Raw genomic sequence first — 22,620 nt, 5'->3', positions numbered from 1 at the left:
TTGATAGGACATACTTTCAGAATAACCCATTTTAATAAATCTATTGCTATTTTATATCATCAAAATGTATTTATTTTAAACCATTTTTGCAGTATGGGTGGCACGGTGGCTCAGTGGTTAGCACTGTAGCCTCAAAGAAAGAAGGTCATTGGTTTGAGTCCCTTCTGAGCCAGTTGGCAATTCTGTGTGGAGTTTGCATGTTCTCCCCGTGTTGGCGTAGGTTTCCTCCGAGTGCTCCGGTTGCACACAGTCTAAACACATGCGATAGAGGGGAATTGAATAAGCTTAATTGTCCATAATGTATGTGTGTGAATGAGTGTATGGATGTTTCTTAGTACTGGGTTGCAGCTGAAAGGGCATCCACTGCATTAAACATGCTTGATAAATTGCCGGTTAATTCCGCTGTGGGGACCCCTGATTAATAAAGGGATTAAGCGGAAGACAAATAAGTGAATAAGTGTTATTACGCAGTCACAGAAATGAGTGTGTTCAGTAACTGTATGTACATAAATATTGCTTTAGATAAATTAATTTACTTGGGCTTGATTGCCATGTGATTAATCATGATGGGTTTGTTTATTTCAGGACGATTCGGGTTTGGCTGAAGCGAGACAGTGGACAGTACTGGCCCAGCATTTACCACACTGTGTCCTGTGAGTATCATAGCCTCTCAAAAAAAAACTGTTATAAAAGATCAAAATTAGAGACGTTCCACATAATGTTCATGCTGTTCTTGTACAATAGCAGACAATAGAGACAAAAAGAGCGTCATTAACACTTCTCGCTTATGTACTGTATCCCCAATGTCTAAAAGCCATACAATTCATTTGAGATCAATGTTTAAATCAGTAGGTTTAATTCAGTGTACGCAGGTGGCAGACTCTCTGAACGTCATCAGTTGTGAAGAAAAGTAATAAATAAAGAAATATGCTACATTTTAATACGTCTTCATGTGCAATGGTATGGTCACTATGGTAACTCTTTCTGTTGCCATGGCAATTATATCATCTTTTCATATGTCATATATACGTACTCCCCAGTGACGCCAGTAAGTGTCTGACTGTGTTTTTGCTTGAGCTTCTTTATGACCAGTGTTGAGTGCGAATTGAGAATTGAAGAGACTTTGTTCAGAAACTTTTATTTGTGTAATAATATAGTAATTTAGCTAGATTTTTGAAAAAAAATTTGTAACAATTTTATGAGCTTTTGTTGGTATTTTTATTATTGTTGTTGTTGTTGTTATTATTATTATTATTATTATTATTAGTAGTAGTAGTAGTAGTAGTAGTAGTAGTAGTATTATTTTGAATATTATTTGATTATTATTATTATTATTATTATTAATTAAAATTTTTAATATTATTTGAACATTATTTGAAAATTATTATTATTATTATTAATATTATATTGAATATTATTTGAACCTTATTATTATTATTATTTTGAATATTATTTGATGATGATGATTATTATTATTATTAATTATAATTTTTAATATTATTTGAACATTATTTGAACTTATTATTATTATTATTATTATTATTATTAATATTATATTGAATATTATTTGAACATTATTATTATTATTATAATTATTAGTATTGATAACCATATTTTTATTATTATTCTTATTATTTTTATTATTATTAATGATATTTTTAATATTATTTGAACATTATTATTATCATTACTATAATTAATATTTTTAATATTATTTGAACAATATTATTATTATTATTAATATTATTAATATTTTTAATATTATTTGAACATTATTATTATTATTAATAATATTTTGAATTATTTGAACTTATTAATATTTTGAATATTATTTTAACATTATTATTATTTTCAATAATATTTGAACATTATTATTATTATTATTATTTTGAATAATATTTGAACATTATTATTATTATTATTATTTTGTTATTATTTTGAATATTTTTTGAATGTTGTTGTTATTATTATTGTTGTTATTATATTATTATTATTATTATTATTATTATTATTATTATTGTTATTAATCTGCGTGTGATCTTTTTTTCCGTATTATGATGAAGTTCCTAAAGAAACGGAATTATTACATTGAAAAGCAGTGGGCGTGGCTTGTTTTTTCTACTGCGAGCTGATTGGATGTAGTTAAGAAGGCATTTAATTCAGAAAGATGGCGAAAAGAGTTTGTGGAGTTATTATTCAATTGAATTCAAGTTTATTTGTAAAGCGCATTTCACAACAATTGTTGTTTCAAAGCAGCTTTACACTCAGAAATATTATTGTTATTATATCACAATTTTATATTAGTTATCATAAGTATATTAGCAACATGAATTCTTCGAAAGCTTGCGAGATAAAATGTTTACTTTAATAGTTAATTCATCTCTTTATTTTTAATATTATAATAAAAATACAGTCGGAAAATTAGGATATCTGAAATGTTAAAGTATGCACATTTACAAGGTTTTTATTTAATTATACTAATATTATTTTAAATACCATGTAGTTAATAAATAAGGATTATACAGCTTAAAACAACAAGTAAATACTACATAAAATTGTTTAATGTCAAATTAAAAAAAATTACGAATAACGATATCTGTAATTAATGTTTATTGTTTCAAATGGAAATAAACTGACTTAATGACTAACAAATAAACAATTTTTAATTTATTATTATTATTATTATAATACCCCTTCAAGTACAGCTGCCAACAGAAATTTTATGAATGATGTCATCCCTCAGAGCATAAACATCAGCTGACCAGGGCTACCGCCTCTCCTCTTAACCTAACAGTTACCTCCTGCTCACCATTGTCAACACTGACAGCTAGAGGGGTGTGGTTAAGGATATTAGCCCTGCCCAATACCTCAGACAGACATAATCTGAGAATTTAACTAAAAACGAACAGGATATGCATTTTCTGATTTCAACTCTAGATTACACAACAAACCCCTTTTTTTTCTTAGCGATATGCACAGATGAATTATTTACCTCAAAACTAGTGAGCTAACTAAATCGATATGGTTAGCTTTGATTTCATGTGTTTTGTCTAATATATGCACCTAATTAAATTCAAGGTTTTACTCTGGTGTTTAAATGTAAATGCTAAAAAGAGTGTTAAAGTAGTTGTGTTTGTGTGTTTGTCAGCGCCCTGCTCCTGTGTATCGTATCATCATGAGAGCCGGCGGATCTTCATCGGTCAGGATAATGGAGCCGTTGTGGTGAGTGTCGCTGTATCCTGAGGGCCGGAGTGTTTTGTCTTGATATTTGTTCATATGCATGTCATCAGATTAGAAGTGCACTCGCACAACAACAAACATTTTCGCTAGGGGCTGGAGTTGCATGATGCTGGGAAAAAAAATACAATGTTGTTGATGAATATTGATATTTTAATATAACTTTTCCCTGGAAAAAATACAGTTTTTATTAGCCGTTTTAAATCATTTATTTATTTCATTTGCATTTAGTCCTTTAGCAGATGCTTTTGTTCAAAGTGATTAAGGAAGCATTCAGCGATTCAACAAGAAGAGGCAATTCAAAACAGAGGGAACTTTTATTAATCAGAGAATTGGGTGCTAGAGCAAGGGGGAGATTTTAAATATACATATTTATTATTATATTTTTTATAGAGAAGAGTGTTTCCACAGGTGGTTTGTCAAGCCCACTCACCTCTGTGAAGCACATGCATGCACATGCGTAAAAACAATCTATAAAAAACTATTTTGTTACATACGCTCATTAGCCACTTTATTAGGTACACATTACCAGTACCAGGTTGGACCCCCTTTTGCCTTCGGAACTGCCTTAATTCTTTCTGGCATAGATTCAACAAGGTACTGGAAATATTCCAGAGATTTTGCTCCATATTGACATTATAGCATCATGCAGTTGCTGCAGATTTGTCGGCTAAACATCTATGATGCCAATCTCCCATTCCACCACATCCCAAAAGTGCTCTATTGGATTGAGATCTGGTGACTGTTGAGGCCATTTGGGTACAGTGAACTCATTGTCATGTTCAAGAAACCAGTCTGAGATGATTCACGCTTTATGATATTGTGTGTTATCCTGCTGAAAGTAGCCATCAGAAGATGAGTACACTGTGGTCAAAAAGGGAAGGACTTGATCAGCAAAAATACTCAGGTTGGCTGTGGCGTTGTCATGATGCTCAATTGGTAGTAATACGCCCAAAGTGTGCCAAGAAAATATCCCCCACACCATTACACCAACACCACCAGCCTGAACCATTGATTTGAGGCAAGATTGATCCATGCTTTCATGTTGTTCATGCCAAATTCGGACCCGACCATCCGAATGTCGGAGCAGAAATCGAGACTCCTAAGATCAGGCGACATTTCTCCAATCTTCTATTGTTCAGTTTTGGTGAGCCTGTGTGAATTGTAGCCTCAGTTTTCTGTTCTTAGCTAACAGGAGTGGCACCCGGTGTGGTCTTCTGCTGCTGTAGCCCATCCGCCTCAAGGTTGGACGTGTTGTGTGTTCAGAGATGCTCTTCTGCAGACCTCATTTGTAATGATTGCTTATTTGAGTTACTGTTGCCTTTCAGCTGGAACCAGTCTGGCCATTCTTCTCTGGCATCAACAAGGCATTTGCGCCCACAGAACTGCCGCTCACTGGATATTTTCTCTTTTTCGGACCATTCTCTGTAAACCCTAGATGTGGTTGTGCATGAAAATGCCAGTAGATCAGCAGTTTCTGAAATACTCAGTCCAGCCTGTTTGGAACCAATATATCGTCTTCACCATGTCTACATGCCTAAATGCATTGAGTTGCTGCCATGTGATTGGCTGATTAGAAATTTGCGTTAACGAGCAATTAGACAGGTGTACCTAATAAAGTGGCCGGTAAATGTATATATAATTTGTATCACACATACACACATTTTATATCTAAATATAAATAAGCATTTTCTCGAATCTAGGTTGTGTGTGTTTTTATATTCATAATAAATTCACACAGTAGTTCACGCTTATATTAATTTAAAACAAACTTTTATTTTTGGATGCGATTTTAATCATTGGTCAGCACTGATAAATGAAAATAAAAACAGCACATACAAGATACAGGATATTAATCACTTTTGATGCTCATATTTGTGTTTCAGCAGAGTTTGTGAGTGCATGAGAGTGAGTCAGAGGTTAACACACACACTGTGCCATTTCTCTCTGTCTTCTGCAGGAGTTCCTCATCTCAGAAGACTTGAACAAAATGAACCATGTTAAAACATACCCAGGTAAAAGCAGAGGCTTATGGGAAGTGAATGCAGCGTCATTTCCTCTAGTGCACTAACACACTTCTGATGCTGGGCTGGGTTTCCCTTCTGCGTGCGTGCGTGCGTGCGTGCGTGCGTGCGTGCGTGCGTGCGTGCGTGCGTGTGTGTGAGTGCGTATGTTTATTGTGTGTACTGTATTTTGCTTGTTAGTGTGTGATTTAGGTGCATGTGTGTTTTGTACATACTGTGTGCTTGTTAATGAGTGCTTGGGTGTGTGATTGAGGTGTTTGTGTGTACTGTGTGTGTGCTTGTTATTGTATGTGTTTTTGAGTGTTTGAACTGTGTGTGTGTGTTTGTGTGTTCTGAATGTGTGCTAGGTAGTGTATGTGTGTTTGTGTAAACTGCGTGTGTGTGTATGTGTGTGAGTGTATGTTTGTGTGTACTTGTTAATTTGTGTGTGTGTGTGTTTGAGGTGTATGTGTGTTTGTGTATACTGTGTGTGTGTGTGTGTGTGTGCGCGTGTGTGTGTGTTTTGAGTGTGTTTGTGTATACTGCATGTGTGCTTGTTTTTGTGAGTGTGTGTTGTTTGTGTACACTGATTGTGCCTTGTATGTGTGTGTATGTGTGCTTAGTGTGTGTGTTTGAGGTATATGTGTGTATATACTGTGCGTGTGTGTGTGTGTGTCAGTCAGTCACATGTGCTCTTTATCCTCTGGGTGTGTGTTTTTGTCGTTGTCTGTTCTTGGTTGCTCCACCCAGTCACTTGAGGATCATTTGTTTTTTCCCATCATGCCCTGGGGCTCAGAGTCCCATGCGAGCTCCCAGTACTAGATCAACACACACTTGTACAGCTATCTTTATGGGGACTTCTCATAGACGTAATGATGGTAATATTGCACAGTTCTAACCACACACACACACACACACACACACACACAGAGAGAGAGAGACAAAGAGAGAGAGAGATGACTGTGAATGCATGAGTCACAGCAGATCTGGAAAATGTGTCTGGAGAAAACCAGACAATGCCAGGAAAGTGTGTGTGTGTGTGTGTGTGTGTGTGTGTGTGTGTGTTTGTTTGTTTTCAGCCTTGTAATGTGCAATATTTTCCTTTATGGATGCTGCATGTGGTGTTGTGTTTCTGTCTGACATCATCCAGTTGTACAGTTAGCTAGACAGACAGTGACATCATCAGATAATGACATCATCCCACAAACCTCTCGACACACTAAAGTAAACCAGAAGAGTGTGTGTGTGTGTGTGTGTGTGTGTGTTTCAGCAGTTCTAATCAATATACAGTTAAAATAAATATATGTGTACATACGTGTGTGTGTGTGTGTGTGTGTGTGTGTGTGTGTGTGTGTGTGTGTGTGTGTGTGTGTGTGTGTGTGTGTGTGTGTGTGTGTGTGTGTGTGTGTGTGTGTGTGTGTGTGTGTTTATATGCAACTGTGTGTGTACTGTATATATATGTGTGTGTGTGTGGGGTTGAGGTGTATGTGTTTGTGTGTATTGTGTGTGTGTATGTGTTTGTTAGTGAGTTTGTTTGAGGTGTTTGTGTGTTATGGGGTTGTGTGTGTGTGTGTGTGTGTGTGTTATCTGTGTGTTGTTTTTGTGTGTTTTTTAAGTGTGTGTTTAAGGGCATGCTTTGTGTACTGTTTGTGTGTACTGTTTGCGTATTTGTGTGTGTAATTCTATGTGTATGTATGTATGTGTGTGGGTGGGTTGATCTGTGCGTTTTGTGTGTGTGTTTGTATCCATGTGTAACTGTGTGTATTTTTTCCTGCGCGTGTGTGTGTCTCTTTGTGTGGGTGGATCTGTGTGTAAGTTTGTGTGCGTATATCTGGGCATTTGTGTGTTTGTCTGTATCCGTGTGTAACCGTGTTTGTGTGTGTGTGTGTGTGTGTGTGTATATCCATATGTAATTCTCTGTGTGGGTGGGTGGATCTGTGTGTAAGTTTGTTTGTGTATATCTGGGCATTTGTGTTTGTGTGTGTGTATATCCATATGTAATTCTCTGTGTGGGTGGGTGGATGTATGTTTTACTGTGTGTTTGTCTGTGTGTGTGTTTATCTGTCTGAGCGTGTATCTATATGTAAATCTGTGTGTGTGTGTGTGTGGGTGGTTGGGTGGATCTGTGTGTAACTTTTTGTGTGTGTGTGTTTTTCTGTGCAAATGTTTGCCTGTGGAGCCATGTGTAACTGTATATCTGCATGAGTGTGTATCTCGGTGTGTGTCTGTGTATCCATGTGTATATGTTTTTGTGTGTACTGTATGTGTGCTTAGTGTATGTGTGTTTAAGTTTATGTATGTTTGTGTGCTTCGTACTGTGTGCGTGTGTGTGGTTTGTGTGTATTGTATGCGTGCTTGTTAGTGAGTGTGTGTGTTTGTGTATTGTTTGTTGTTGTTTTTGTGTGTGTTTAGGGGTATGCTTTGTGTAGTGCGTGTGTGTGTGTGTTTATATGTAATTCTCTGTGTGTGTGTGTGGGTTGGTGGGTCTGTGTGTAACTGCGTGTGTGTGTATCTGTGTATGTGTTTATCTGTCTAAGTGTGTATCTATATGTAAATCTGTGTGTGTGTGTGTATCTGTCTGAGTGTGTGTATATATATATATATATATATATATATATATATATATATATATATATATATATATATATATATATATATATATATATATATATATATATATATGTTAATCTGTGTGTGGGTGGATCTGTTTGTAAGTGTGTGTGTGTGTTTTCTGTGTATGTTTGTGTCTATATGTAGTATCTATATGTAACTGTGTGTGTGTGTGTGTGTGTGTGTGTGTGTGTGTGTGAATGTGTGTGTGTGTGTGTGTGTGTGTGTGTGTGTGTGTGTGTTGCTTTGTCTTTCTGTGTGTATGTCTGCTTATCCATGTGCAACTGTGTGTGTGTGTGTGTATCGTTGTGTGTATGTCAATGCATTCATGTGTAAATGTGTGTGTATCTTTGTCTGTCTGTGTGTGCATTTGTGTGTGTCCATGTTGTCTGTGTATTTATCCATATCTGTGTGTGAAACTATTTGTATATCTGTGTGTGTGAATGTATATCTGTATCTGTTTGTGTCTTGATGTATCCATGTGTAACTGTGTGTGTTATACCCCTGTTTCCTAACACTCTCTGTGTGTGTGTGCGCTCCTCAGCTCATCAGAACCGCGTGTCAGATCTCCTGTTCTCTCTGGAGAGTCAGTGGCTGGTCAGCACAGGTCATGATAAGAGCATCAGCTGGATGAGCACTCAGAGCGGCTCTATGCTGGGACGCCACAGCTTCGGCTCCTGGGCTTCCTGTTTACAGTATCCTTCCCTTCAGACCAGTCTCTCGACGCTTTCTTTTACTCTAACTCTATATTTAGATCGCTCTCTGTGTGTCTCCTGAGCTTTCTGTTGTGTGCTAATGGATGTAATAGCATTGAGGTGGTCACATTTTACAGATGAAGTATTTAATCACTGAAATATTATTAAAAGTATTATCAAGTTCAGTACTGCAGGAATCCAGCTTAAATTTCTTTTCGTCAGCTCCATTAGTTTGTGTTTGTACAGTTTTGTTTTGATGTTGTAAACATTTAGTACAGTACTGGAAAATGTGTACACTTCTGCTCACCAAGGCAGTTTTCAGTTTGATCACAAATACCATGAAAACAATAACCGGCCACTTTATTAGGTACACCTGACTAGTTCCGTGTTTGACCCGCTTTTGCCTTCAGAACTGCTTTAATCCTTCGTGGTATAGATTCAACAAGGTACTGGAAATATTCCTCAGAGATTTTGCTCCATATTGACATGATAGCATCACGCAATTGCTGCAGATTTGTCCACATTTCACCACATCCCAAAGGTGATTAGAAATTTGTGTTAATGAGCAGTAGGACAGATGTACCTAATAAAGTGGCCGGTGTAGATTAATATATATTTAAATTGTAATTATTTCTGTGATTCAAATTCATTTTTTAGGTTGGCTGAATTTACTATATTGAATTAGTTCTAAAAAAAATAAAATCAATTATTTTATTAATTTTTTTTTTTTTATACCCTAAACTAAAAGTTAAAAGAAGCATACAATTCTGCTCATGCATACTTCTGTATATGGACTGTCTTTTTTCTCTGATCTGTGTTGTTTCTTGACCTCTATGTGTAGATATGATAATGATACTCAGCATGCCTTTGTGGGAGATTATTCAGGTCAGATCACTCTACTGAAACTGGATGAACACTCGTGTTCTGTCATCACCACGCTAAAGGGACACGAAGGTAAAACACCTACAAACAAAAACACAAGGACATTGTGTAGCTCATTTGCTTTTTTCAGAAATGATTTATATTTTTGCGAATGTCCAAAAAGTTCATTTAAAAATAAAAGACATTGTTTTAATGAAGTGTAAATATATCTTGCTTTTTGTCAATGTATACGGCACACAAGTATATCCAAGTGTCTTCTGTTAGCTGCTCTCACTGTTGTTGTGAAGGAAAAGAAACCGATTTCACACCTGAGCTTTTGATTGAACATCATACAGTAACACTCGTCTACCATTTCATTTTCAGACTTGTTTCATTGGCATGACAATTGTTACAATGTATTGCTAAAGCATTTATAATGTTTATATTAAACTTATGAAAGCAAATTAGAAATCCGGAATGATTGAAATTATGACAATGATATTAGATATGGATGGATGGGTTGGTATATAGAAAGATAGATAGATGCATAAATGGATGATATTGGATGGATAGAGGAATAAATGCATATATAGATACACGGATTGGATGAATGGATAGATGTGTAAATGGTTGATAGATGCATGGATGGATAGATGGATAAATGGATGGATGGATGGATGGAAACATGTATGGATGGATAGATGGATAGATAGATAAATGGATATATCGATGCGCGGATGGATGATGGATACATGGATAGATGGATGGATAAATGGATAGATAAATGCATAGACAGACAGACAGACAGACAGACCTGTCTGTGTCTCAATTCAGTTCCAATGATCTTTACTGGCATGATGTTAATTATTGCCAAGGCGCTTGATGTTATGTAGATGATGGATACATGGATGGATGGAAGATACATAGATTCATGGATGGATGGATGGATAGATACATATATAGAGACATAGATTGGCTGGATCGATGGATGGATAGATGAATAAAGGGATCAATAGCTAGATGCATAGATAGATAGATACATGGATGGATAGATGCGTAAATGGATGATAGATGCATAGATGGATTGATGGATGGATGGATAGATAGATGCATAGATACATGGATGGATGGATACATGGATGAATGTATAGATAGATGGATAGATAGATAAATGGGTAGACAGATCAATGCATAGTTGGATGATGGATAGATACATGGATGGATGGATGAACAGATGGATAGATAGATGTGTAGATGGATTGATAGATATTTAGATGGATAAAGGGATGGATGGATGGATGGATGGTTGGATAGATACATATATGGATGGATGGATAGATAGATGGATTGATAGATAAATGGATATATCGATGCGCGGATGGATGATGGATACATGGATAGATGGATGGATAAATGGATAGATAAATGCATAGACAGACAGACAGACCTGTCTGTGTCTCAATTCAGTTCCAATGATCTTTACTGGCATGATGTTAATTATTGACAAGGCGCTTGATGTTATGTAAACAATCACTAAGATAATGTCTATTAAAAATGTGTGTGTGTGTATGTGTGCAGGTAGTGTTGGAGCGTTATACTGGGATCCGGTTCACAGGTGGCTGTTTTCCGGAGCGTCTGATCACAGTGTGATCATGTGGGATATCGGCGGCAGACAGGGACGCACATTACTACTGCAGGGACACCAGTGAGAATATATCGCACTCACACCCACATAAATACACAAACTCTTCCACATGCATAATAATGTTTTAGAACCATTTGAAAACGCCCCCTTTAGGCTTTGATCCTAACTGTGGTGTTTTGGTGACTGTTGCTTTAAATTCAAATGAGATTGTGCTCTTTTCAAAAGAGGGTGGAGCTACAAATGCTTGTGTCAACATATTGGCAGATTCAAAAAATAGAATAGCGTCCTATGCTAATGAGGGAGAGGTTGTCACTAGTAGGCGGGGTTTTCCCCTGCCAATGACAAGTACAAAGGGAAAATGTCAATCAAAATGATTCTGCAGACTGTTTACATCAAGTATAAAATTCACAGACTGCTGCCACACAACTGTTTACTCCACTAATAAAAGTGATTTTCGCATAATAGGCCCCTTTTAAATATTACATTAAAAGTAAAACATTATAAATATATACACAATTTCGGAAAAATATCATTTTTATTACATTAATGCAGCCTTGATGGTCAAAAAATACATTTTAAAAAACCAACCTTATACACAATTGAACAGCGGTGCATGCAGGAAATCTGTTTAGTTACACAGTCACGTTCTCTTATTCTCTCTCTTTGCTTTGACTTGTCAGTGAGAAGGTCCAGGCGTTGCGGTATCTGCCTCTGACCCGTCAGCTCGTGTCCTGCTCTGCTGATGGAGGAATAACCGTCTGGAACATGGACACAACAAGACAAGAGGTACTGCAGAACTGAGAAAACGCACACACGCACTGCACTGCACTGCTCTTACTATAGACCATTTCAATGTTGTGATGTCATTGGCCCATGAACATTTCCTGCTTGTTATCAAACCATTTCATAACTTTAACAAGAAGCAATTCAATCATAACTTCATGTTAAACAGCTATCATGACATTAAGACTGTTTGGATTCTCTGAAGCTATAGACTAATTACCAGGCAGAAAAAAAAACAGGAGCGCTAGCATTTACAGCGAGGGAATGACATCCGATGCGGTACAGTTTGTTGTTGTCTTATGCTGTGTTCACACCAGACGCAGAACATGTGGATAAATCGCGCTATTCACGCGTAAATAGCCGCGTGAACATTTGAGTTTACTCGCTTCATTCGCACGTCGAACCCCGCTTCATTTGCGCGTCAAATCCACTTCAATCGACACGACACAAACTCACGTGATGGACAGGGCTTCTGTCTGCCAGGTGACTCTAGCTTCATAGTTAAATGGCTAACATGGATTTTATTAAGAAAATAACTGTTTATGTGTTTTATGAAGACGTTATGAATCACGCGTTTGCATTGACTTAACATGTAAATCACTCACGCTTGACGCACGTTCCGCATCTGGTGTGAACGCGGCATCAGAGATAAGTTATATTGATTACATATTATATATATTATTTACATAATGCTTTCAGTGTATTATAACAGCTTGCCACCCAGTGATTAACACAGTGATTCCGCAAAATTAATGTTAAAGTGAGCGGCGTTCATCTGACAGGTCCATTTGCGATAGCACCCTTTCCAATAGATATTGGATAAGGCGAAATGGCCAAGCGTCTAGCCCCAAATATACAATCTCAATGAAGCTCCTAGTGATTTTACAAGAGAGATGTTAAAGGCCTACAAGTCTTTGGATGCCAATAGTTTTGTTCTGTGTGGTCATGTGCAAGAAACAATGTTCCATGATTACCAGATTCAAAACTATGAAGTGCTAAAAACCAAGGTTCTGCCTAGCCAAAGACAAGGTAAATAGACGGAGCTAAGGCCTGGGTAATTATCAACAAGTAAAACAACTGCATTCTGACAGCGAACTGCCCCTGTACGACAGGGTTGGTGAACTTAAACTTTTATGATTCTTTCTTAGCATTTAGTGTCGGCAGTTTAATTAACCATATGTAACTGTTTTTGCTGAAATCATTGCTGCAATCAAAAACGAGTAATGTGCATGATTCAGCAGAGCGTGAACTTACCTGATATAACATGAGAACCGCAGAGTCGAGCATTTTTAGTTAGGTCGTCAATTAATTCAGCTCCCTTTTAGTCAAAGACATTTGCAGTTGGCATTAAAAGCAGTGTGGTGTACGGTAAAAGTTAAGTTTTAAATTTTTGGACTATCGAATTTCGCATCTTACTGCACAACATGTCATGTTTGCTTTTGTAGCCTGTCTCTTTTTGCAACCGGGAACCCGTGTGACGCCGTGTGACGTAGGTTGGTAATTCGTCTATAGAAATTAAAAATGTAAAACAGGAAATATGTTGGGACGCTTGTCTTAGTTTACATCCCTCAAAATTGTCTATTTCAGCACTACACTTATGATGTAGGAATCAGATTTTCTGGCAAATTAATTGCTTAGAATTTTGACACAGTATTATCACAATATTGGCCTAATCTGCAAATATTAAATACTTTTATTGTATTATTTATTGCTGTATTGTGTATTTACAGTTGATGTCAGAATTATTAGCCCCCCATATTTTCTGTTTATGGGAAAGATTTTTTTTTCAACGCTTTTCCAAACATAATAGTTTTAATAACTCATTTCTTGAGTTACTTGCGCTTAAAGAGCGGGTTGGACTGTAGCGAGACAGAAGGCTGGTCAGATAAACAGAAGCTAGATTTTTTTTTAAAGCTTTATAGGTAAGAAGCAATATTTTATAATCAATACGGAACCTAACAGGCAGCCAGTGCAAGGAGGATAAATTATTGAAAACAAATATTGCAAGAACCTTATTGTAAAGCATGTAAACAAAATGCATATAAATAATCAATTTTAGCTTGTAAGTAGGCAAGATGTGAAACTTGAACGTGAATGATTGAAAATGAAGCATTTGGAGCTGATGACGTAAACCACTGCAAATACAATGTTAATATTCTTCAAAAGCTATTTTTATTTCAAGTTTAAATAATGGATTGCATTTTAAAGTGGCTTTGATATTAATATTGTTCACATTATAATGTTATATTCAATATATCATATGTTTAATCAGCATGTGTGCTTGAAGAAACCCAATTGTCCAAGCTATAACAGCACATTCTGCATGCAACCAAATATCACGTGAATTTATCAGTGTGTATAACTGCTTTCAAGTGTATCAAGTAAATCTCTGCAGCAGTACTTTTTTTATTATTACAAATTGTGCTTCACTTTTCATATGTCCCAGTGAAAATCAATCTACAGTTGATGTCAAAATTATCAGCCCAATGATAATACAAGTTCATGAAAACTTTGGCTGAAAATATTAGGGAAATAAAAACGTTGTTAGAGTAGTTTATATTACTTTTTAAGAAAACAAAAACACAATGAATGTACATAATACACTCACTGGCTACTTACTATTAACGGTTTGGACCCCCTTTTGCCTTCAGAACCGTCTAATCTTTCGTGGCTTAGATTCAACAAGGTACTGGAAATGTTCCTAAGAGATTTTCCTCCATCTTGACATGATAGCATCACACAGTTACTGCAGATTTGTTGGCTGCACATCCATGATGCGAATCTCCGGTTCCACCACATCCTTAAGGTGCTCTATTGGATTGAGATCTGGTGACTGTGGAGGCCATTTGAGTACTCATTGTCATGTTCAACACACCAATCTGAGCTTATTCACGCTTTATGGCATGGAGCATTATGCTGCTGGAAGTAGCCACCAGAATTGCGAGAATTGGAGTGGCACCCGGTGTGGTCTTCTGCTGCTGTAGCCCATCTGCCTCAAGGTTGGACATGTTGTGTGTTCAGAGATGCTCTTTAGCGAGTGGTTATTTGAGTTACTGTTTCCTTTCTATCAGCTGTAACAAGTCTGGCCATTTCTCCTTTACGCTCTGGCATCAACAAGGCATTTGCGCCCACAGATCTGCCGCTCACTGGATATTTTCTCTTATTCAGACCATTCTCTGTAGACCCTAGAGATGGTAATGTGTTAAAATCCAAGTACATCAGCAGTTTCTGAAATACTCTGACCACACCGCCTGGCACCAACAACCATAAAAAATAAACTAAAACACTGTCCAACTATAGTGATGCGTATTGCGATATTTTGTTATGTCAATACTTCAAACACTTACCTCTGTTTGCTTGCATGTATTTGTAAACTGCAGTGAAGTAATAAAACAACTTTTCAACAGTTTTCAACATCTTTTGCATCAATTTATAGAAAAAAAAAGTATTAATAAGCAGCATCACAATCTGTATTAATATCAATGAAGTCTAAATGATACCCAGCGGCTCAGATTTGTGTTTTTTTATTTTTCTCTGTGAATCATTCAGGCTCCTCAGTGGCTGGATAGCGATTCCTGTCAGAAATGTGAGCAGCCGTTTTTCTGGAATATAAAGCAGATGTGGGACACAAAGACTTTGGGGCTCCGACAGGTACTGAGAAACAACACTGTTAAAAGTTGGGCTGTGCAAGTAATCTAATGTAATTGTCGTGCATTTTTGTCAATAATATCCAAATCAGTTGTTGTTTTTCTTGGTCTTTTTTTGCCCTATTAATTATTAACAGAACCTTTGGTGCTTTCTTGATTTTAATAAGTCATCTCCTGTTCTCAGCATCACTGCAGGAAGTGTGGGAAGGCGATTTGTGGGAAATGTAGTTCCAAGCGCTCCACGTACCCCATCATGGGCTTTGAGTTCCAGGTGCGCATGTGTGACGACTGCTTCAACACCATCAAAGAGGACGAGTGAGTGGCTTTTACTCAGTTTATCTCCTTCTGTATTGCTGGTTTTACCCAACATGTGAATCTATTTCTACTTGAGTTAATCTACTGTTGTTTCGGGCTGCAGTCGGACTCCACTGGCCACGTTTCATGAGGGGAAACACAGCATCGCTCACATGGATATGGACCCCAACCGAGGACTGATGGTCACGTGTGGCAGCGATCGAGTGGTCAAGGTGAAACACTGCAGCTTCATCTATTTTTCTTCTGGTGTTTAGGATTGTACAGATGAAGTCTGAATTATTAGCCCTCCTGTGATATTTTCTCAAATGATGTTTAACAGATTTAGGAAATTTTCACAGTATTTCCTATAATATTTTTTCTTCTGGAGAAAGTCTTATTTCTTTTATTTCTGCTAGAATAAAAGCAGTTATTATTGTTTTAAGAAACATTTTGAGGTCAATATTATTAGCCGTCTTGAGCAATATTTTTTTCGATTGTCTACAGACCAGTCATCGCTTATAGGGCCATGAAACCCCCTCGTTTCAGCAGGGTGTTTTCACACCTCTACTTTGGGAAAAAGTCAGTCTGTTTAGGAGGGAGTGTCGGAGGAACTAAAGTGGGATGGTGTGGGAGTGTCTATTTGGGCACGTGCGAGTTTCAGAATCAAAACACACACACACACACACACACACACACACACACACACACAAACACGGGAGGAAGTGACTGTGTTTACATGGTCATCTGTAGTCAAATTATTTGCCAAATTATTAAAAGGTGGACTTTAACTGCAGTTTGGCTCTTTCAATTAGGGAATTCATTCACGCCTATAACTACCCGCCGGTTATTAAAACACTCCACGCTTCCAAATACTGATGTCCATATGGATTTTCTTTATTGAACACCGTGAAAACTAAAAGATAAACAAACCAAATGTTTCACACAAACACAGATCAAAAGGACATCGAAATAAACAAATAATATATAAACAATGTTTAGTTTACCGTGTTGGCCTGATAACCAGCTGTAGAATACGCAGGAACATTAAACAGGTGCTTGCATTGAGATCTCACTATCCTGAGTGACCATACAAACTCTCGCAGGTTAAATTAATCAATGAGAATCATGTGACTTCCCACTCAGGCCAACCGTAAACGAAGAAATTAGTAACAAACATATACCAATACACATTCAAATAATGAAATTCAAAACAATAAACAAAATTACAAGCTGACCAATCAGCGTCAGCTACAACGCCCCTCGCGACAAACGAGATATTTGATTCGAGGATCTGCTCTAAGCGTGTATTTTTCATGCAGTGTTTGATACCGCACGGCGAATGAGAGAAAAAACGTCAGCATTTCCCGGAAACTTAGATGCACACGGCAGGTGGTGTCAGAAAGCCGCGTGTGTTATTCCGGTCACAAAATGCTGTGAAAACCCTACACGAGGTTAAAGTTTAGTTGTGGTGCTAACATGTTTACACTCGGTGCACTAGTTAACTTAGTTCGATACGAACAAACTGAATAAACAAAGAGCGCTGGTCGCCATTTACCAAATCTGTAGAGACAGGACAATCACCAGCAACTAGAGCCGCGTCTTTATTAAGAGGAGACTACAAGCGAATCCGGATCTCAGCGTTTGCAGATGAGAACAGCTCTCAGGTAAACAATAATCCTCCTTAGACACGTAAGTTATTGTTGTCGAGCGTCGCGTACACTGTTAATCCACACGTGACTCCAGCTGCACTCTCACAGAGAGAAAATGAAAACAAAACTTAACTGCAGCAAACTATAAAAGCAACACTGCACGCTTGTTTTGCCAATACAACGTGGCGTCTCTGCCATATAAACACTGTGACAGTAATGAATATTAATGAAGTTGCACAATAGAGCGCGCTGATTGGTTTGAACCAAGCTTTACTCATGCATTAATGCATCACACTGTCAGACGTAATAAGACTCACTCTGGCACAGACGCTCAGTCTGCACGCTGGAATACACGCTATTATGTCATGACCGTGACACAGCTTCAAAAATTAGTTTCAAACCGGAAGTACGAATTTGCTTAAAATAACGCAAAAACAACCAATTTACACTTTTTTAGTGAAATATAGGTGTCATAATAGTGTTTTTAGCAGTGTGGGACACATATACGACTGTCAACAGCTCAAAAAATGTGTTTTGGTGTTTCGTGACCCTTTGAATTTAACCGTGGCCTGTGGAGGTGTTGGTTATGTGTAGATTGCTAGGCAACCATCAACGTTTTCTCAGGGGTTGACAAGCAGACAAAACATTACTGCAGCTTTAATACAAGTTTTATCCATGGAGAAAATTAAAAAGCACTGCAGTAGTTGGGTAATTAGTCTACTGAAGTGTGTATATTCCATACAAAGTATGAAGCTGATTGGTCAGTTCTTGTCACACGTTGCACTGCTTATGCGTGTTGCTCCATTAAGCGTGCTCAAACCGCATGCCTCCATTGGAAATAACGAACTTGCATGTGGAAATACGCAATATGTGGACAACCCCTCAAGTTGCCGTCATTTGCGATCCCCAGTGGTTGGTCTTCCTGCACAGACATGGTGGATTCACCTAATTTGTTGACAAATGGGTTGCGGATCTATTCCTTGACAGCTCACGAGTCCTTCATTTGACCTATTCCCCTTCACAAAGAAACTTTTGAAGGATGTCTGTTTTTGCTAGCTTGTGTATTAAATTTTGGCAATCAAGTGACAGATGTAACCAAGAAAATATGGTCATTTTTCAAAATAAAAGACTGTTCAGATTTAATAAAACAGAAATAATTAATGATTTATTGTGCGGCCTGGTACCAATTGATCCACAGACCAGTACCAATCTGCAACCCTGGGGTTGGGGACCACTGGTCTACAGAATAAATCACTGTTGTACAATGACTTGCCTAATTAACCTAGTTAAGCCTTTAAATGTCACTTTAAGCTGTATAGAAGTGTCTTGATAAATCAGTGATTAGAAATGAGATATTAAAACTACTATGTTTACAAATGTGTTGAACAAATCTTCTCTCTGTTAAAGAGAAATTGTGAAACAAATCAACAGGAGGGCTAATAATTCTGTCTTCGACTGTATATAAAGTAACATGCAATTATTGTATTGTGTTATTTCTTCAGTTTCAATAGTAATACAGTATGTGGACTTTTATATGCATATACTATCCAGATCTTCAACTGATTTTACCTGTGGCATGCACACATAATCCAACAGTGCATACAACAAAGTACAACAATGTTTGTTTTGAGTTTTAATATCTCCTTCCTGACTCTATATTATATAATAAAATTATATTATATAAAAATTAAGTATAATATTATCTATATGATTATTATATTGTACACCTTTAGAAATAAAGGTACATGAGCTGTCTCTAAGTTGGGAAATTTTCAGAAGGTACACATTTATACCTAAAGGGTCCATATTGGTACCTCAAAAGCATATATTAGTACCAGAAAATTTTAAGAGGAACACTTTTGTACTTTTTAGGTACTAATATGTACCCTTGAGGTATTAATATGGACCTTTTCAAAAGGTATCCTCCCCGGTGACAGCTCACACTGTCAGAACTAAAGGTATGTATTTAATATTAAGTACAATATATTATTAGTATTAGTATTAGTATTATTATCATACTAAATATAATATAAACTGTAACATTTATTATTTTATTATACTATTTTATTTATTGTATTAATTTTATTTTTTCATTTCTCCAGAATTGTATTTAGTTATTATAGTATTTATATTAATATAGTAATTTAGAATAATAATAAAAAAATGTGTAAATTCTTTTTTAATTTCTAATGTGATGACCTTTTTTACTTGAAATAAATTACTATTAATTTAATTATATGTACAAAATATTATACTAATATTTATACTATTAATCATTATTAATTATACTTTTAATTTAATTATATGTAAGATACAGTATATGTATATATCTTTATGTATCTTTGGCTCTGGATGGCTTGTCCTCCAGGAGCGCTACCCTGTACTAAAATGGCAGCTCTATTGACACATTCCTTCCAATAGACACCAATAGCGTAGGCGAAATCTAATGTAAATATCTATGGTTCTTTTTAAATAAAAGAAAATAATTAATATTTTAAATAAAACTCTAATGGTTTCATAAATATTATGCAGTCTGTGATTCATATTAACTCATTCACAAATTATCAGATTTGCTCATAATTGTACAATAATTTAATAATAATAACAATGATATTATTTTAATTCTGACATCTGATTGGTCCTCCATACTTAACGTCTGATTGGTTCGTCCTCAGATCTGGGACATGACGCAGGTGGTGGGCAGCAGTGTAGCAGCAGGATTCTCTCACCGCTGATTGGCTGCTTCTGACAGCCCCGCCCACACTTTGCCAGCTGACTCCTCAAGGAGTGTCGTCATCATGAAAACACTCACCTCCCCGTCAAAAATGAACACTCCAACTATGTCTAAATGTGTGTGTGTGTGTGTGTGTGTGTGTGTGTAAGGAGGATGATCCTTGATTTGATCAATCTGAGCGGACGTGAACTCAAGGTACTTCTAAAAGCACAATATCTGCGCTCTTTCTGTGTTTGTGGCTGAAGGTTTTATCTATCTGTAAGTACCACACAAACACAACACGCTTCGTTTCTCATCCAAAATCCTGCTTCTTCTTTATCCATCCTTCTTGTTTACACATTCTCCATTTCTTGAAAAAGAATGCTAGTACTTTCCATAGTAACCACCAATCATGTTACCATGGAAACAAGTGTTCCATAGCAACCATAGAACTTTTTCAAACAAACAATTCCCTCCAAAAAAAAAAAAAAAAAAAAAAAAATCGAACAAAAACAAACAAAAGCGTGATGAAGTTCAAACTTTGAGACAGACGGTTCAGGTCAGGTAGGTGAGGGTCATTACATGTAGCGTAATTAATGATTCTGATTAAACGGATTAAGTTAGTATGTGATGTGTTGTAGTGTTCTGTTGTAAAACACTATTTATAGCATTAATCGTCATTTATTTAAGGACAAATCAAAGCCATGGTTTGCCAAATTTGTTAATTGTCAACATTTACTAGTTATTAAATCTATACTGCCAGCTTTATTCTGTGAAACAGAAATCGAGATGTTGAGCAGAATGTTAACGCTGCTCTTTCCATACAATGGAAATTAATGAGGGTAAGAGCTCCAGAACGGTTTATAAAATGAGCCCTGTGCTCTGTATATGATCAGCGATTGTTTTCAAAAATGAAAAATAATAAGAACAAACATTTATAGTAGTATTTATGACTATATTAGAGCAACTGTTCAGCCAAAAATGACATTTTATTTAGTGTTTCCTAACCTTTACGTGGCTCCAGGAGTTTTTTGTTCAGCTGACGCTTTAAATAATTGATATAAATTGACAGCCATAGTTGGAAAAATCATATTATGGTAGTCAGTGGCTACAGGTTTTCTACATTTTACAAAATACCTTCCTTTGTGTTCAACAAAAGAGAGAAATGTGCACCCGAATATTTCGTAAAGAAATCAAAATGCAAGGTATTTCACCCAACAAAACTCTTCCTTGTGTGGTTTCAAACCTTTATGAGATTCTTGCTTCTGTTGAATGCAAAAGAAGATATTTAGAAAAATGTTAGTAGCTCTACTATGGAAGTCAATGGCTACCCCTTTCCAAAATTCTTCAAAATACCTTCTTTTGTGTTCAACAAAAGAGAAATTCAATTAGGTTTGGAAGAAATCCAGAATAAGTGAAAGGCGTCTGAATTTTCTTTTTTAGGTGAACTACCCCTTTAAGGATAATGACTCTTGACACAAAGCTGGGTTTTTTGCCTCCAAAATGAAAATGGTCATCATTTACTCACCCTCTGTCATTCCAGCTCCAGACGTTGTCTTTCTTTAAAATGCAAATGAAGATATTCACCCAAAAATTTCATAAAGAAATCAAATTGAAATGGATTTCTCCCAGAAAATTACTCTCCCTTGTGTGGTTTCAAACATTTATGAGATTCTTTCCTCTGTTGAACGCAAAAGAAAATATTGTGAATAATGTTCGTAGCATAAAAAAACTACTATGGAAGTCGAAGCTACCCCTTTCCAACATTCTTCAAAATATCTACATTTGTGTTCAACAAAAGAGAGATTTAAACAGGTTTGGAAGAAATCTAGAATAAGTGAAAGGCATCTGAATATTATTTTGGGGGGAAACTACCTCTTTCGAAATATTGATTCTTGACACAAAGCTGGGTTTTTCCCACCAAAATGAAAGTGGTCATCATTTACTCCATATTAGAGCTATTGTTCACCTAAAAATGACATTTTATTTAGTGTTTCCTAACCTTCATGTAATTCCAGGAGTTTTTTGTTCTGCTGTTGCTTTGAATAATTAATATAAATTGACAGCCATAGTAGAAAAAAAATCATATTATGATAGTCAATGGCTACAGGTTTTCTACATTTTACCAAATACCTTCTTTTGTGTTCAACAAAAGAGAGAAACGGTGACCAGAAAATTTCGTAAAGAAATCAAAGTTAAAGGTATTTTACCCAAAAAATGTCTCTCCCTTGTGTGGTTTGGAAGAAATCTGGGATAAGTGAAAGGTGTCAGAAATTTCTTTTTTGGGTGAACTACCCCTTTAAGGATAATGATTCCTGACACAAAGCTGGGTTTTTCCCTCCAAAATGAAAACGGTCATCATTTACTCACCCTTGTTTCTTTCCAGCTTCACAAGTTATTTACATTAAAATGCGAATGATGATATCTTAAACAAATAAGAGAGATTTCTGTCACTATTTTTGCAAAGTTCACCCAAATTTTTT

The 22,620-nt window shown here is 36.3% G+C and overlaps 1 protein-coding gene across 1 annotated transcript in view; it reads left to right on the top strand.

The window, feature by feature from the left end:
* wdfy1 (WD repeat and FYVE domain containing 1) overlaps positions 1-20,626 on the top strand; it is a gene marked incomplete at its 3' end in the record, with an annotated part of 31,245 nt that extends 10,619 nt beyond the window's left edge. The window contains 11 exon segments of the mRNA NM_001007057.2: positions 586-653; positions 3,149-3,222; positions 5,198-5,252; positions 8,395-8,545; positions 9,387-9,499; positions 10,985-11,111; positions 11,732-11,837; positions 15,384-15,485; positions 15,666-15,796; positions 15,900-16,008; positions 20,100-20,626. Of these exon segments, the coding sequence (NP_001007058.2) occupies positions 586-653; positions 3,149-3,222; positions 5,198-5,252; positions 8,395-8,545; positions 9,387-9,499; positions 10,985-11,111; positions 11,732-11,837; positions 15,384-15,485; positions 15,666-15,796; positions 15,900-16,008; positions 20,100-20,159 (1,096 nt within the window).
* Between the last annotated feature and the right edge of the window lie 1,994 nt (positions 20,627-22,620).

Source organism: Danio rerio, chromosome 15, assembly GCF_049306965.1.
Source record: "Danio rerio strain Tuebingen ecotype United States chromosome 15, GRCz12tu, whole genome shotgun sequence".
Taxonomy (NCBI): Eukaryota; Metazoa; Chordata; class Actinopteri; order Cypriniformes; family Danionidae; genus Danio; species Danio rerio.
The sequence above is the reverse complement of the archived record's forward strand: the minus strand, read 5'-3'. Positions and strand labels throughout refer to the sequence as shown.